Raw genomic sequence first — 16,317 nt, forward strand, 5'->3', positions numbered from 1 at the left:
ACACATCTCTGCTACAAATGAACATTTGAATTTTGTTTCTATTACTTACCATTCGTGGACAATTACACCAAACGTGACAGAAGTGCAAATGTTACAACTTACCCCATAGGTGGGGTTAATTGTAACAGGCAGGGGGTTAGTTGTAACACTTGCTAAAAATTAAGTTTGCAGGCAAATATTTCAATACTATTTTGTCTATATACTTGAAGTGGATATTGTTTATATATATATCTGTCTATAATAGACAGGTATCCACACTGTATTCATTCATCCAGCCCTTTTCAAACAATAGTTATAAATAATTATAAATGGATACAAATGTCTAAATATGTGAAAAAGCAGCAAAATTATGACAAAACATATTTTATATGTGACGCAGTCTGTACTAATCCTACTGCAGTTTTAAAATCAAATTCTGAGATAATGAGCAAAGTCTTTTAAAACTTAAACATTTTAGCCATTCATTTCATTATGATTTCAATCTTTGACGTGACCTTATTCAATCAATATTAAAGATATGAACAAAAATAAACTTGACACACGATTTTTGATAAGACAGGCACATCTGTAAGTGCTGAGGGGTTCATTGTAACACAGCGTTACAATTAACCCCGCTGGGTCAAAATATTTTCAAGCCCACCAAAAAAGTTGCTAAGAGCTGCAGACATATTTCAAAACGATGCTATGTTTTAGTCAACAAGACACTGATTAATATGACATAGCATTGGAATTGATATCTTACACAGATACACACCCAACTTAGAAACAAAAAAATATATGATAAAACTTTTTACTTATATGCCACCAAAACACTCGTTCAGCAATAACTCTCTGGACAAAACATTATAAATTTCCAATAATTTGCGGGAGATCGTCTTTTGGCAGCATGAAAAAAATACTGGAAAAACAAAATGCTTAACCTTGTGCAACAATGTAAACAGTCCGTGTTACAACTAACCCTGCGTTAGTTTTTTCCCTGCACACCCCTACCTCTAAACCAAATGCTCCAATTAGATCACACAAGGTTATAAGCAACTTAAGTTTGATTTTAACAACATGATTTATACATCAGTCAAGACATTTGCAAGCACATTTGGTTGACTAAAAATACTTATTAGGATATATTAGGAAACTGCTACGTGCCATTATACTGCCAGCCACTTCTCTAATAAGAGAAAAAACATCACAATATGCATGCAAGTTTACAAATGACTCTTTTCAAAGTCATTTAGATGCAAAGTTGCTCTGAGTGACCATGGCTCTAAAGTCAACTGACAATCATTTAATAAATATAACTTAAAGTCACATGAAAATCTCAAGACTGTCAGAGCGCTGACCACAGAGCGTCCAGACAGAGAGCCTGCTGACAGGTGACGCCTCCACGGTCTGTCACTCTGAAATACACCTAATATGCGGACACACAAACGGCCCGACAGGCCACAGTTCGTGCAAGTGAGAAATATTGTGTGATGTCTTATATTGTTCCCTAAATGTGCACAACGTATTGGTGACTCAGCACCAGCTCTGACACACATGTTGCTAAATCGGGGAAAGAATTGGGCCATTGATTCACAGCAATAGAGCCAGTTGCTTCAGCAATCCAGACCATCTCGCCAAGCTCAACCTTGAAAATGCCATAGCAGTTTTCATGAGCTTGAGTTGGCGCAGATCTGTAAGCTAATGTTAGATAATTAATTCAGGTTGGTGGCTGAGAAAAGGGGGGTCCGTACTATTAAAAGGTTTTCAGTAGTATAAAGTCTTGTTTATAATTCAGCCAAATCATGTTTAACTATATCTAATGTCAACAGGTATTGGTTTAGGGGTAGGGTTAAAGTTAGTCTACAATAAGTAAAATTAGCTTTATATATAAAAAGTCTGTCTACATTTAGCTACACCCGTATTTGTGTGCATACGTGCGTGTGTTGGTTTTGCTATGGAGGTGAAAAAAGCCATGGGTTTAGAGAGACATAAACGTGGCTAACATCCAGGTTATAAAATTGATAGCTCTGTTTTCCATTCTTTTTATACTCCTGACTCTCTTGCCCTTTCTCTCTCTCTGACCGTAATTCATCTCACTCCTTCTAACCTTTAATTTGGCTTCCAAACATTCAAACCTTCACAGTCTCTCCGCATGAATGACTTGGACATTTAATCTTAGTTCACTCCTTCATTATTTCAACTTCTCTCTACCTCAGACATCAGAGTGTGATCTTTGCTGTATACTCAGAAATGCCAAAATGTTTGTGCTCCCCTTTGTTTTTTACTCTGTCACTGTGAGAATGTATGCATAAACAAGCAAAAACTAGTAAATTCATTTAATCTCAAGTTTTACAGTGTTTGACCAAGAATCTTGCTGATGCCTCTATTGTTTCTTTGTCTGTGGAAACTGTACATTTATAGGTGATATTTATATGATTATGAATAGGTTTTTCCATCATTCCTGTAACTGTCTGAAATCATTTCCATGAACATAAAATTAGTAAAGGAAACTGGCGGTTTAAGGGAAGTAATGATCATTCCGGTCTAAAGCTGGATACTGGGATCAAAGCAAAAATTCTTATGGTCACTTTAAAAGGGATAGTTCACCCAAAAATTAAAAATCTGTTGTTAAAAATATGCATACATTTCTTTGTTCTGCTGAACAAAAAGGAAGATATTTGTAGTCAACCAGGAAACAAAAGCACCATTGACTTCTATAGTAGGAAAAAAACGATGGAAGTCAATGGTGCTCAAAAACAGTTTGGTTACAAACTTTGCTCAAAAAATCTTCCTTTGTGTTCAGCAGAAGAAATTAATACTGGTTTGTAACAACATGAGGGTCAGTAAATGATGACATACATTTCATTTTTGGGTGAATAATTCCTTTAAAGTTAAACGATCATTATTGTATGAAGTTTTGGAGAAACAAAGAACATCAACTCAAGGGGCTCTTTGGTTTTAAGTGGCCAAGTTCAACAAAACCTTTTAGTTCTTTCGGAGGTCAATAATTTATTTGTATCTTACGCATCTAGTTTTGTCTTTATAAATGACCTTTTTATAGGCCTTGACTCATAACGTCCCACACACCACGAACTGTCACTAAACCCTCCATCCTCCAAAAGATTTCTTCATTTTACCCTGCCAACCGGGTCTATTTCTGTTCTCTATTTTACATCCCACTATTGTGATTTCCATTTTTTTACCCTTTGTCATCAGTATACACCAGAAAAGTTCATTTGTGCAGGAGAAACACCACTTCCTCTTTGGCTCTGGTTGCACATGACTTCTGTGGCACATGTGGCTCATACGCTATTACCTTTTTAGAAATCCAACAAAAAATATTTGAAATTTTATTTATGTAGCCCTATTCATAGCGTGCATGTACAGAAAACCTTTTACCATGGGAAAATTATGCACAAATGTAACAAAAATCACAGCCCCTAAGAACCTGCAACATGCCCTGCAACATGCACTGTTCGGAGTCTCCAGCTTCAGATAAAACAATGCCCTCCACTTCAAAGGTTATGCAAAGAGAGATTGAAGCTGTTTTTGACGATGTTTATGTAATATCTTACTGTCCTTAGGCCGACTTAAATAACAAATGCGAATAACTGGCTGATCATTAACTTTTAATTAGGGCTAGCGTTACAAAGCACTTCACAGAACAGAGAAAAACACTACATTTATGGTTTATAGATGGGTGAATAACACCGTTTCTCAGCAAGGCACTACTTAGTGTCTAGAACCTGTTGGTTTGCTTAGTAAAACAGGTACTGGTTTAGACTTTATGGATTAAGGTAAAAGCTCTTACCCACTTACAAAATACACACACACACATATCTATCTCCATATTTATCTTTAAGCACAAGCCATGATTTACTGTTGATCCTTACAATGCACTCTTACACTTGCTGTGTGTTTGTCATCCGATCCTCAAGCCTTTTAGACCAGCTTGAATGCCACTGTGATCCGAGACATGCTTGTGTGACCCCGGGAGTAAAGAAATAAGCCAGAGACCTTCAAGCATGCAGGTCAAGCTGTGGAAATTTCCGCTGCAATAACCGCAAGGCAGTCATGTTGTAAATAAATGATCTCATGGCGCCCCCTGGTGATCACATTTCTACATTATGAGAAAACTTGGTTTTGTGGAAGATTACAAGATTGCCACAGTGCTGTTGAAAATACCCGAACACGTGCTTTATATAACGTGTGATTCCATTTTATTGTTGTTTTGAGTAAAAGTCAAATCTGCTCCATGGATTTGACTTGAAAAACAGGTCCCTCCCTGCCCATGGGGACTTAGAAGCATACGTCTATGAAGAGACAAACTTTTATGTGGAAAATTTCTAGATTATTCCCAACCCAAATCCTGCATGGATACATGTGAATGGCTTTGTATTCATTCACTCCGATGAATCAATACCAGATGGGCTGTAATCTGATCCTTGTACACAGGATAGCATACAGTCTAACGCACGCTTAAACAAAATTTGTTTTTGTTTCCTCTGTTGTGTCTCCACCTATTACACTCGTACCACTGCTAACATCTATCAAGGAATTCTGTTTATCATCTCCACCGCTTTACTCATCCTCTGCATTCCCCCTTATCTATCCATGATTTTGTAGAGGCATTAACACAACACACTCATGAAGGCATTAACTACACTTATAATACTGCCAGACAGAATCAGCAGGGGAGAGATAATGTCCCATATAATAACACCATTACTGTCCAAAAATCCACAGTGTTAACTGAGTGATTTACATTGTGCCCGCTGCACAGAGTGTGAAGTGTTTTGGAAAGCATGTACGTTTCATTCCAATTTGTTTCCCTCTATTTCTGGAGCAAGGACAATTTTCACATCCAAATAGGCATTGTTTTTTCCAAAGCAGAACAAATCGTCAATTCCTACAGCGGAGAGAGGTTTCTAAGGATTTCCCTCAGTGAACTATCACAAACAAGTCCCCCTCCCCAATTGTGGGGTTGTTGTTTTCCAAAGCCTCATGCTGTTGGGTTCCTCCGCTCCCCAGTACGTTTCCACTTATTCCTATCTATCTCTATTCTCTCTCTCTCTCTCTCTCTCTCTCTCTCTCTCTCTCTATCTATCTATCTATACACAATCAAACACACATAAACATCAATCCACAACACATGAGCCTCACAAAGTGAGTGAATCTTTATCAAAGTTTCCATGGACAACAAATACACTGCTATGGCTTTCTGTAGCCTTTTATTCATAGGCGAGTCTTTCTCTCTGTATGTGAACTAGTCTGTGCACGTTATTTTTTGTGATTTACCGTTTTTTACATAATATAAAGAACATTCAATGTCAAAGATTGAAAGAATGATTCTTCAGTAGACCGGGAACATAAATAGCAATGCTATTTGTTACATCAGTTTTGTGTATATCCTTTCTGAAAGTGGTTCCTTGTGAGTTTCTCCTTCAAAGAAAACTAGCAGCAGCTCAACCTCTCAAAAATATGTTACATACGATCAAACCGAAAACAGGCCTTATGGGCATCTTACATAAATTCACCCATTCAGACCAGTGGACTGACAATAACCTAAATCTGTCTTTCGATCCACAGCTTCTCAGGGCTTATTACTGCAGTAATATGCAACACTGCACACACATAAACACACTCGCACAATGAACAATGGTCAAGACACTCAGGTGCCATGCTCACCCGAGGACAAATCCTGTCCTGCATGTCAAGAGTTGTTTTCTGTAGCTTTTACAGTAACAAAGTAAATCCCATTCCAATCACCAATCATTTTACTTGGATTATTGCTTTTTGATGTGGTTTATTTGTGTAAGTCCATGCCGGCCTGCATCTGTGTGCGGTACCGTCTAGGTCAAAGGTCAACTTAATTTCTTCCCCTGCGGCTGGGACCTTATTTAAGTCTAGGCCCCTTGAATCCCATAATTCCGGATATCACAGCAGACGGCTTAACTCTGATACAGTACGAAGAAGAGGTCGAAAGGTCAACATGAAACAAGGAAGAAACATCCTGTTATCTAACAAACCACAAAAGAAGCTTTAAAGAGTAGAAACAGAGACAGAAGTATGAATGCACTTAACAATCCATCGTAGATTTTAATTATGTCACAAATTTCTTTAAAAACATTAAAGGTAACATATCATGAAAATCTGAGTTTTTTATGTTTAAGTGCCATAATTGGGTCCCCAGTGCCTCTATTATGAAACTATGAAATAGAACAACCCAGTTACTTAGTTTTAGTGCACCATTCTCTGCAAGCATGTTAAAAAATAGGTAATTTAAATCTGGCTCCCCTTGTGATGTCAGAAGGGGATACACCACCCCTTAATCTACAATATCCAACCACAGCACTGCATTTAGTGCAGAGATCAGCTCATTTGCATTTAAAAGGACACAACCACAAACTACACTTTTTGGCTTACACCTACAAAGTGGCAATGTTAATATGCTATAATAAATTATCTATATGATATTTTGAACTAAAACTTTACATACGTACTCTGGGGACATCGAATATTTATCTGACATCTTAGAAAAAGTCTTGTGAAATGTCCCCTTTAAGCTAAAGAGACACTTGCAGGCCAAATGCATCATCATACTTGAAACAATTTACTCTGTGTACATATGTGTCTTCGCATATTTTGGATAAAAGACATAGTCGAGTGAGATTCCTGGGTAATTAATTGCATGTTAGTGTCAATTACCGAACTTGCTGATCCAGAAATATATAACATCAACAAACCAAAGGGCCAAAACCAAAAATATGTGTTAATGTTCCCACATCACATGTGTGTGTGTGTTTGTTTTAGACTCAATTATGGAGAAAATTCGTAAATAATATTTTTTCAATACACTCTACGATTACAAACACAGGTCAAACACCTATGCCCAGCCTAAAAAAATATTGTAAATGTAAAGATATACTAAATCACATATCAGAGGTGATTTTTGGAAATAAATTTAGGAATGCACCGATACCACTTTTTTGGAATACGAGTACGAGTATTTGCATTCCAGTACTTGCCGATACCGAGTACTTTTGTCCAGTTTGTTGTAAACTCTGCCTCTTTGGACAACACAAGAGGCATTAACCCCTTACACGCTGCTCAAACAAAGACATTTCTCAGACCCAGTGGCGGCTCGTAACTCCTCATCCGAGGGGCGCGAATTCAAAATAAGTGTTCGGAGTATCATGTGTGTGGTTCCCTTTTCCAAAATATGTGTCCTGCGTGTTGAGAGATCATGTGTGCCTCACGTGTTTTGTCAAAATAAGTGCCTGCTGCACACGCATCAAAACCGTTTATGATAAAAGAGACGCTCATGTTCCAAAAGACACTCCCTTAACATTAAACTCTGATTACGCATGAGATTATGCGAGTATCTGGCAAACGCGAGCATCTCTTTTATCATAAACCCTTTGACGCGTCTGCAGAAGACACTTATTTTGGCAGGACACGTGATGCACATACTATCTCTCAAAGTGCAGAACACACATTTTAAAATTACGTACCACACACATGACGGGCTACATACATGTTGTGACGAACTTCGCATCGTGCGCCCTCAGAAAAAAAAGTCACCAGCCGCCACTGCTCAGACCGTGGTATCGATTCCAGGTATCGGGGGACTTTTAACGAGTACGAGCACTTTAGAAAATGTGGTATTAAGGCCGATACCCGAATCGGTGCATCCCTAAATAAATTGTATTCTTATTTGACTTTTACACATATGTTGGCATCACATGTTCTAGTAGAGCTTTAAAGAGCACCTATTACATTGCTAAAAACAACGTTATTTTGTGTATTTGGTATAATACAATGTGTTTGTGTGGTTTATGCTTTAAAAACACAATATTTTCTACAATTATTGTGTTAAAAAAACATTATAGCCTCTTCCACATGTTTACAACTCTTAAAGCGGCAAATCTCATTATTATGTAATGATTGCTTTTTATACTTTTCTGTTTTTAAAGTTAAGATATGGTCTAAATATATGTAGTATAATTATGTAAGGAATGACTGACTTAAATTGAATTATTCGAAAATAATGCATTGCACACCCAAGGTGGTAATGCAGCACGACATTAAGCAGAGTGCCGTGACACAGCAAGTATGCATTTTTTTCAAATAATTCAAAGGACCAGAGTCAATTATTCCTCTTATACCATGGTTACCGCACAGACATTGCTCTCGTGGTTATTTAAAGACATTTGACAGGTTAGGTGTGCGATTATCGAAAAATAATGCATACCCGTGGAACATTTCTTAACCATTCAGAATAAAGCAAACAACAGCCCGTGGTATAAACACAACAAATAAGTATGCATTAATATGATTGGTTGTTGTGAAACAATATAAGTCAATATAATTTTCAGCATCATTTTCATACCTATTCAGAACTTACCTGAACCACCTGGAGCAAGCATATGCATTTCTCTCTGACATCTTTATAAGGACATCTTTTGGAGAGCATCAGGACATGAGACAGCAGAGCGTTAAGGTCACTGGACCGACTGACATTTATGTCTGAAAGAGCAGAGGAGTGTGTGTCTGGTATGGGACCGATGTTCTCGATTCTCTTCATCACCTCCTGATGAATGACCTCCATCGTTGCATGTCTGGATCTTGCATCTCGACTGCCCAGTGCATCCCATCTTCCAGCAGCATCGATCACATCCATCACTGTATCACTCTACTGTTCATTAACTAAGAGACTGTGTCATAAAAAAACAAAAGATGTGGCAATTATTGAAACAGCAAAATTTGACCCAAATCAATTAAAATTCCTAGAAAAATAACAGATGGGATGTGCAAATGACTTAACAAGCATTAATAGTATAATTAGTATTTATATTGTACTTAATGACTCACTAAACAAAAGTTATTTTCCATACTCTCACTTTTGAAAGAGACTGACAAAATTCCCAAACCACTGATGTCTATAAAAAGAAAGTTCTCTGTCTAAAGGTTTTTAGTTTCTGGTTGATAACAAAGCTGTATTTTACCACAAAACAACAACTATTATTGCATTTCGACGACCTTACGATTTTGAGAAAAACCGTTAAATAATAACGATTCAATAGGCAGCTGGCAAATCTAACCATCTTCTAAAAACTCCACAATTACCAAAGCTGCAAATATGTTTTTAAATTAAGAGAGAGCACAATTTAAACAGAAAAGTGCAAAATTGGTTAAATGACAATACTCACTTATTTCACATTCTCTCTTGCGGTCCCCTCTGTCTTACTGCGCTTCAGTCTTCAGTCTTAAATTCAGTCCATTGCAAAGCGACTTGAGTTAACAGACGATTGACAGCAGAAGCAATCCAATAGTTTTCCAGAAAACAAAAATGGGCGGACACTTGCATTCGACGTACCAATCAACGACTTAAAGGCGTTTTCTTTCAGAAATCTCCTCACGGCGCTAATAAAATGGGAATTGTAGTTTAAACGCGCTATGATCTGTTTGCGTTCTTCAAGGGGGAACTACAACTACCATCATCCACAACAAACGCTGGTCAACTGCAGAGGCCCCGCCAGCACTTGTTTATCTCAAAACCTTTATGATTAATGCAAAGCTTTCAACAGATATTCAACTATCTTATTCAATGAAAATATGTGAGCTAATTCTTAAAAATAGAAGAGGTGTGACTGCAATTACGACTCATCCTGTTTTGCAAATATAATCAAAGCATTGTTCTTTGTTTTGATCGTCACATCACATTATAAGTAATAAAACAAAAAGAACACGTTAAACACGAATTAGTAATAATGCAAATATACCAGAATCTAAGAATTTAATTAAAATTAATAACTTAAACCATGTCATTGTCCTTGAGCCCTGGACAATTCTTAAATTGTTTACAATCCATTATTTTCTGATCTTACAGGCCAACAGAATTAATTGTTTGTCCAGAATGAATAGCAAAATGTGCACTAATGCTTTGTATTTCACTGTTTATACAGTTCTTTTTTTAAACATGCGTAATTAAATAAATGAAGAGTTTTTGTTTGTTCTGTCTATTTTAATCTGCATGTCAAGCATATTTATTAACAGCTTTTTTCTGTGATTTTTCTGTTTTGCTGCGCAGACTGATCTGGGTATGACATCACAGTACGGTGAGAGATGCTTTCTCGCGATACTTAGATGTCATTCGCCGATGGGTCTGCACAGCGCCGCATACTGCGTTTGCAAATAACTTTAAATGAAATTTGAACTATTTTCATGGATTGATTGCTACCATTATGTAAAAACAAATTATTTGGATATTGTGCAAACTATATAGAGATTAATATAGATAGATTCGTTTTTGGACTTTTAGGGGTTTTTTACTTCAAGAAAGCACACGATTTTGATTGCATTATCTAAAAGAAAAAAACTGAACAGAACCGAAAAAAGAAAACAGAATCAAATGAAATTGTGAATGGACTGTCATCTAAAAACAAGTCGAACACATATGAGTGCAGGCGGAAGCACTGATGGCGGGAACAGAGGAGGGAAATTTAAAATACTGAAGAAATGGGTGGCGCTGTTGGCTACTGTTGTTCTTCACGTAGTTAGCTAACGCAGCTAAACCAACTGAGCTTATCTTCATCTGTACATCGATCAATAGTTTGTTTCATTTTATGTGTAACGCAGAAATTAATGCTTTATGGACAATTTACGAGATCAGGTATATATAATTTATAAGCTTTTTCTTTTAGATGTTGTCATTGTTAATTGTTTGTGATGTTTACATCTTTGCGTCCGTTAGCCTGTGCGTGAATAAATTCTTTGTCAAAACAAACCGAGGTAACGTTAGGCTTTCCAAAGATGTTAAGTTGTGGGCTCTCTGGGTTTCAATGTGTATATATTATCTGTTTCTAAATTGCAGACTTTAAATCTGGACTCGCCGTCTAAACAGAGTTACGTTGGCAGTTTTTACATGCCTCCAGATAAGCTTTCAAGACCCCTTTACATGAACACAGTGTCGCATCCACCGGACAGTAATATATCAGGATTACAAGAGATCAGCCCACAGCTTTATCGTACGGTTCCTGATGCTGGAAGCAGAGGTGAGCTGAAAAAATACTGTAGTGTTTACTTCAATAAACTCTTTATACTATACTACTATACCACAATTTACTAATCACTTCAGAATACTACAGAAACCTATTGACTATTTTAATTGGAAAAGTAGCTACTCAACATTTCTCTTCCCAACTTCTTTTTTTTGTTTGTGAAAAATTATGTCAAAGCATTAAACAAGCTTTTCATTTCCAAGCACTTCAGCAGATCTTTTAAAGTTTCAAGTGTTTATAAATGGTATGTCATTGTTAAGATGAAATTCAAGCCAAAATGTGTTTTGTATGTGAGCAGCAGTGATAGCAGCCCTGAAGACGCTGCAGGAGAAAATGCGACGCATTGAGCTGGAGAGAGCTCAGGCAGCGAAGAACGCCCAGCACTTCTCTCAAGATGCTCCGCTCCAAGTTAATACTTCTGCACCGATGGAGATTAACTCGAAAGAGAGAAAGAATGAGTCCTCACAGAAGAAAGGTAAAAAATAAAGTATTTTACTGTAATAGTTATGGTACATGTACACTTCAAATGGTTTGAACATTATTATTATTATTTTTTTACTGCATTTATATAGCGCTTTCATAGACCAATGGCCATCCAAAGCGCTTTACAATTTTGCCTCACATTCACCCATTCATTCACACATTCATACACCGACGGCGGTGTCAGCTATATTAATGTGACTATTAAGCAGTCATTTTGTCTTTTTCTCTTAAGAGCTGGCTTCAAAGCTTCGTTCTGCAGAAACGCGCTGTTCTCTGCTGGAAAAACAGCTTGACTACATGAAGAAAATGGTGGCGTGTTCAGAGACAGACAGCATTACTCAGAGGGAGAGAGGGGTGAACAGAATACTGCAGTCGAACTTGGGCATAGAGGTATTGTGTATCTATAATTTTAGTTCTTGCACTGTAAAAAGAAAAGTTTTGTTTATCTTACAGGAAAACATCACCATTTTTCAATATTTTACTATGTTCTTAGTAGCTTCGATTAATTAATACAGGCCTATCTTTTATCAATGCATGCACTTAATCTTTGTACAGCACGTTGTGAATGTGTTAGCATTTAGCCTAGCCCCGTTCATTCCTTAGGATCCAAACAGGGATGAGTTTGCAGCACTTCGACCTCGGCTTGCAGTAATATCATCACTCCTGACTACTCCCCCACCCCTTGGTCAAATTTCCGTCAATATTACTGCACCTGAGGGCGAAGTGCTGCAAACTACATGATACAATATAGTTCTCATTTTTTTATTCGCTTTTTTATTTTTTGTTCCAACATACTTACTTGTGTAACTACTCATGTAACAGTTTTAAATAGGGAAAACATGGAAGTGTGGTGGCTTCTAAGTTCATCCCTGTTTGGATCCTTAGTTATGTATAAATTCATCAAAATTGAGGTAAGAACATAGTAAAATATTGAAAAACGGTTGTGTTTTCCTTTAAAAAAGTAAGTTTGCTTTAAATGTTTTAAATGAGTCAACTCATATTTTTGAGTCAGATCAACTCAAAATTTTAAGGCAACCAGATAATTTACTTATATAAGTTGAACCAATATTTTTTTACAGTGTGAAATTAAAGTGTTGACTGTTTTCAAATTGGTCATTGGCCAGTCAAAGACTTTGTCCCGATCATGCCATTTGCATTAGTTGAGTCAAGGGTTGGCCTTAGCCATACGCAAACCAGCTAAGAAATATTATACTGTCACAGTGTTAACACTGCATCAGTGTTGTCTTGATGCTTGGTTATAAAAAAGATTATGATTAAATCTACACATTCAAGGTTCAGAGTTTTCAGCACTGTTCTTTATCTCTGTTTCTCTATTTTGATTTGGTTTTAGGAGCCAGTTTGTAAGGAGGGCACAAATACAGACCAACAAATACAGGCACAACTTAAAAAATTGGAAAGACTCGAAAAGGAGTATCTCAAACTCACCAGTACACAGTCTGAGGCTGAGGTATACACATATATGATATACACTACTATGCACTCATTTGGCAGGGGAAAAATACCGTTGTCTTAATAATATTGTCTTACTTTTAAAGAGAAAGATTGAGCTTTTAGAACAGAAGCTTTTATTGGAGGAACATCAGCGTAAACTTGTCCAGGATAAAGCAGAAGAGGTAATGAAATTCTATAAATCACATTAAATCTGCCCATTTTCAAACAACTTTGTTTGAAAATCATCTATTTCTTGATGCATTATGTCCTCAGTTGCAGAGAGATTTTGAGAAGAATCTCCTTTCGCTTTCGGCTGCTGCACGACCCAAAGTCAAAAAAAAGAAGGACAAGGCCTCATGCAGGGTGAGCAGCTTTACTGTAGCTCAGCTGATAAGTGCTAGTGATACCAAGGCTGTAGGTTCGATTCCCAAAGAATACTTGTGCTGAGTGATAAACAAATGTATAGCTTGAATATAATGGTGATTAGTCTGAATGAAGGCATCTACCAAATGCATAAATATAAATTTGATGTAGGAACTGTGCAGTAATATAGAATGAGCACTAGGTGGCAGCACATACATAAAAGAATACTGATGATATATTTGATGTTAATAATTACTTACATTTATTTTTTTATATTATATGGCATCAGAAGTCCCCCTCAGTGAAGGTGGAGGCAGCCCCACCTCAGTTTCTTCCTAAGGCTAAACGGCTGCCATTTGTAGCTGGAACAGTAAGTATGACTTCATCATGACACAGCCTAACTTGGTTTTGATTTGCAGATTTATTCATACACAGTGGGATCTAAAAGTCCAAGAACAGTAGTATGATATATGCTATTAATGCTATTATGTTAAGTGTTAATTTTGTCTCTCAGTCAACGCTAATGTTCAAAGTGTGTTGCACATGATGAAGCACAGGAACCCCCGGCTATGTGAAAGAATGAGCGCTCTGCAGAAGTCCGCTTCTGAAAACCAGAGGGACCAACGTGGGCCTCAATTCTCCCCCGAAAAGGCAGCTTCCGCCCTGGGTAGCCTCTCTGAAATTCTGCTTGCCCTTCAGGATGAACTGGGACAAATGAGCTTGTGAGTAATGTCATTCCTGATGTGAATCTGTAATGGTTTAGGTCATGCATAAGGGGTATAAAATTGTCATTTTGTGTGTGGCAGTGAACACCAGGAGCTGGTCAAGCATATAGATGAGACTGATAAACGAGAACTTAGAGATGACCTGGAGAGAGAGCTGGACTGTCTGGTCAGGAGAATGGAAGAGAAAGCGACTCAGATCTCCAAACTGCGCAAACATCAGCAAACAGTGAGTTTGTAGTTTTGCAGTCACATATGTGCATGTACCAGTGTCTACAGTCCCTAAAAAAATCATATTTTAACTCCGAGCTTGCTTCCTGAATGAAATGTGATCGGATGAAAAGAGTCATTAGTACGCTTATGACATGTTTTTGTAATGAATTGCTCAAATGTATATAAATAACATCTGACTCACTGTATCATGAATCAGGTTTTGTATATCCCGCCTGCAACCACGCATGGGATAAGCTGGTATGGTGAATGGATGGATATTTGGAGGTTGTACAGAGGGGGTCGTTCCCTTCTGCATGAACACTGATGTATACCAAGAATTTATGTCTAAAATTGTTTGTTCCTGTAGGTTCAGAAGCTTGCCCAGCCACCCAGCAGCCCCAGACAAAAACAGCAAAAGCAAGGCAAGCCAGTCGGCACAGAGGACAAAACAAGAATACAAAGTGGGGTACACCCCTTACCAGTATCCCCAGTCAAAGCCTCACCCAGTAAGGGCCAGAAACAGTGCAGGACCAGTCAAGAGTCTCTAAGGCTCCTCAGAGAGACGCAGAAACTGGGTTCCAGTCTCCGGAGAAAGGACATCACCTGGGAGACATAGTCTCTGTTCCTGTGTTCTTTAAAAAAACATCCTGGACTTTAGCAGAGGACAAATCAGAAGGACACTGGACGGATGCCTGATCTATGATCGTTTGTCCTTTTTTAAAGACGATAACAAAAGATTGTATTAATCTGCATCAGAATCCAACATCATGGGTTTTGTTTACCACCATGATTTAAATGAGCTTTTTAATTTATTATTCTTCTGATCTTAATACTTGTTTGAATAATAAGATGAAAATAAAATATTGAAAAATTTTCAAAGTACAGACCACTGTGGTATTTATTTGTTTGAGGTTTATGATGCGGGTTTTAATGGGCTATGATCTTACAAAATACTACACTTTACAACACTACGCTATACACTATTAACACTAAATTCATTTTTTTTTACTTAAATTAGTCATAGTTAATTATCAATGTTCATTCAAACGACATCATGTTATTTAGTACACTTACAGTAAAAGAGAGGGGTAATAGTAATATGTATTAATGTAGACCAGGAAAACAGATCTTGCAGCATCAGCTTTTATGTGGCATTATAAGATTTACCATCAGCTGACACATTGTTTCCTTCACTGTTTCCACAACAAAATGATCCTTTTCTCCGACATCTATCTTAAAACAAACACACATGATGACAGTCATCAAATTTGAGAGAAACTACGACGGTATGAAAAAGAACAAATGTGTAAATCCAAAGGAACAATCACATTTTGCAAGTATTCAATCAAACGCGGACTTTGTTTTGTGCCAGTCTTATTGGATTATACTCACACGGTACAAATTAAATCAGTATTGCATAAACTGACCATGAACTGAAAAAGATTTGAGTACAGAAAACACTGTAGCGACACACATACAAAAGATTCTTACTGCTCAGTCTTGAATTGTGACAATATCTATCTGTGGGGTTTGAATGTGAATCAATTTTAGATTCACCTGTCATGGTGTATAAAGAAAAATATGTCCATGTTAAACTGAATCCATCTGAGCTAAAGTTTTATTACTATATTTAATATCTGGCTATGTAAGCATGAATGTGGTTGACCCTCAGGCTGACCGCATATCCTGTTAGATAAACATTACAGAGTTTAAGGACAGGTTTCTAGGACACAGATTTAAAAAAAATTGTCCAGTGATTAGAAGTTTCATTGAGAGAGTACTTTGGACTTTATGGGGAACTTGACTATTTTTCTAAACAATTTTTCCTCAAAGAAGCATTCAGAGATTTTTTTTATAAAAGTCTTTGTAAAGTCTTATGTTCAATGTGTTTTCATTTTGTCACACCACGTTATCAAGCTTTAAGTTTCAAAATCTTGGATAGATAGACAGGCCTCTCAAACGCTGGGGGCGTGTCCGCTGTCGGCGCTGAAACCACACCCCCTCGCGTCTCTCAAAACTTTCAAATACCGCTGCAACCTGAA

At 37.3% G+C, this 16,317-nt stretch overlaps 2 protein-coding genes across 2 annotated transcripts in view; one reads left to right on the forward strand and one right to left on the reverse strand.

Moving 5' to 3' along the window:
* The window catches only part of sesn1 (sestrin 1), a 45,351-nt gene extending 36,048 nt beyond the window's left edge, over positions 1 to 9,303 (reverse strand). The window contains exons 1-2 of the mRNA XM_065256768.2: positions 9,192 to 9,303; positions 8,387 to 8,696 (exon numbers count right to left, since the gene is read on the reverse strand). Of these exons, the coding sequence (XP_065112840.1) occupies positions 8,387 to 8,662 (276 nt within the window). The 5' untranslated portion in view covers positions 8,663 to 8,696; positions 9,192 to 9,303. The remainder of the gene's footprint in view (positions 1 to 8,386; positions 8,697 to 9,191) is intronic.
* Positions 9,304 to 10,190: 887 nt separating this feature from the next.
* Positions 10,191 to 15,154, forward strand: cep57l1 (centrosomal protein 57, like 1). The gene is given in 11 exon segments (XM_073816303.1): positions 10,191 to 10,654; positions 10,856 to 11,036; positions 11,341 to 11,517; positions 11,758 to 11,915; positions 12,877 to 12,993; positions 13,082 to 13,159; positions 13,251 to 13,340; positions 13,630 to 13,735; positions 13,855 to 14,062; positions 14,147 to 14,291; positions 14,643 to 15,154. Coding segments are annotated over 11 exon segments (1,530 nt in total). The 5' UTR covers positions 10,191 to 10,633; the 3' UTR covers positions 14,892 to 15,154.
* The last annotated feature ends 1,163 nt before the right edge of the window (positions 15,155 to 16,317 follow it).

This window comes from Paramisgurnus dabryanus, chromosome 12, assembly GCF_030506205.2.
Source record: "Paramisgurnus dabryanus chromosome 12, PD_genome_1.1, whole genome shotgun sequence".
In the NCBI taxonomy this organism is placed as follows: domain Eukaryota; kingdom Metazoa; phylum Chordata; class Actinopteri; order Cypriniformes; family Cobitidae; genus Paramisgurnus; species Paramisgurnus dabryanus.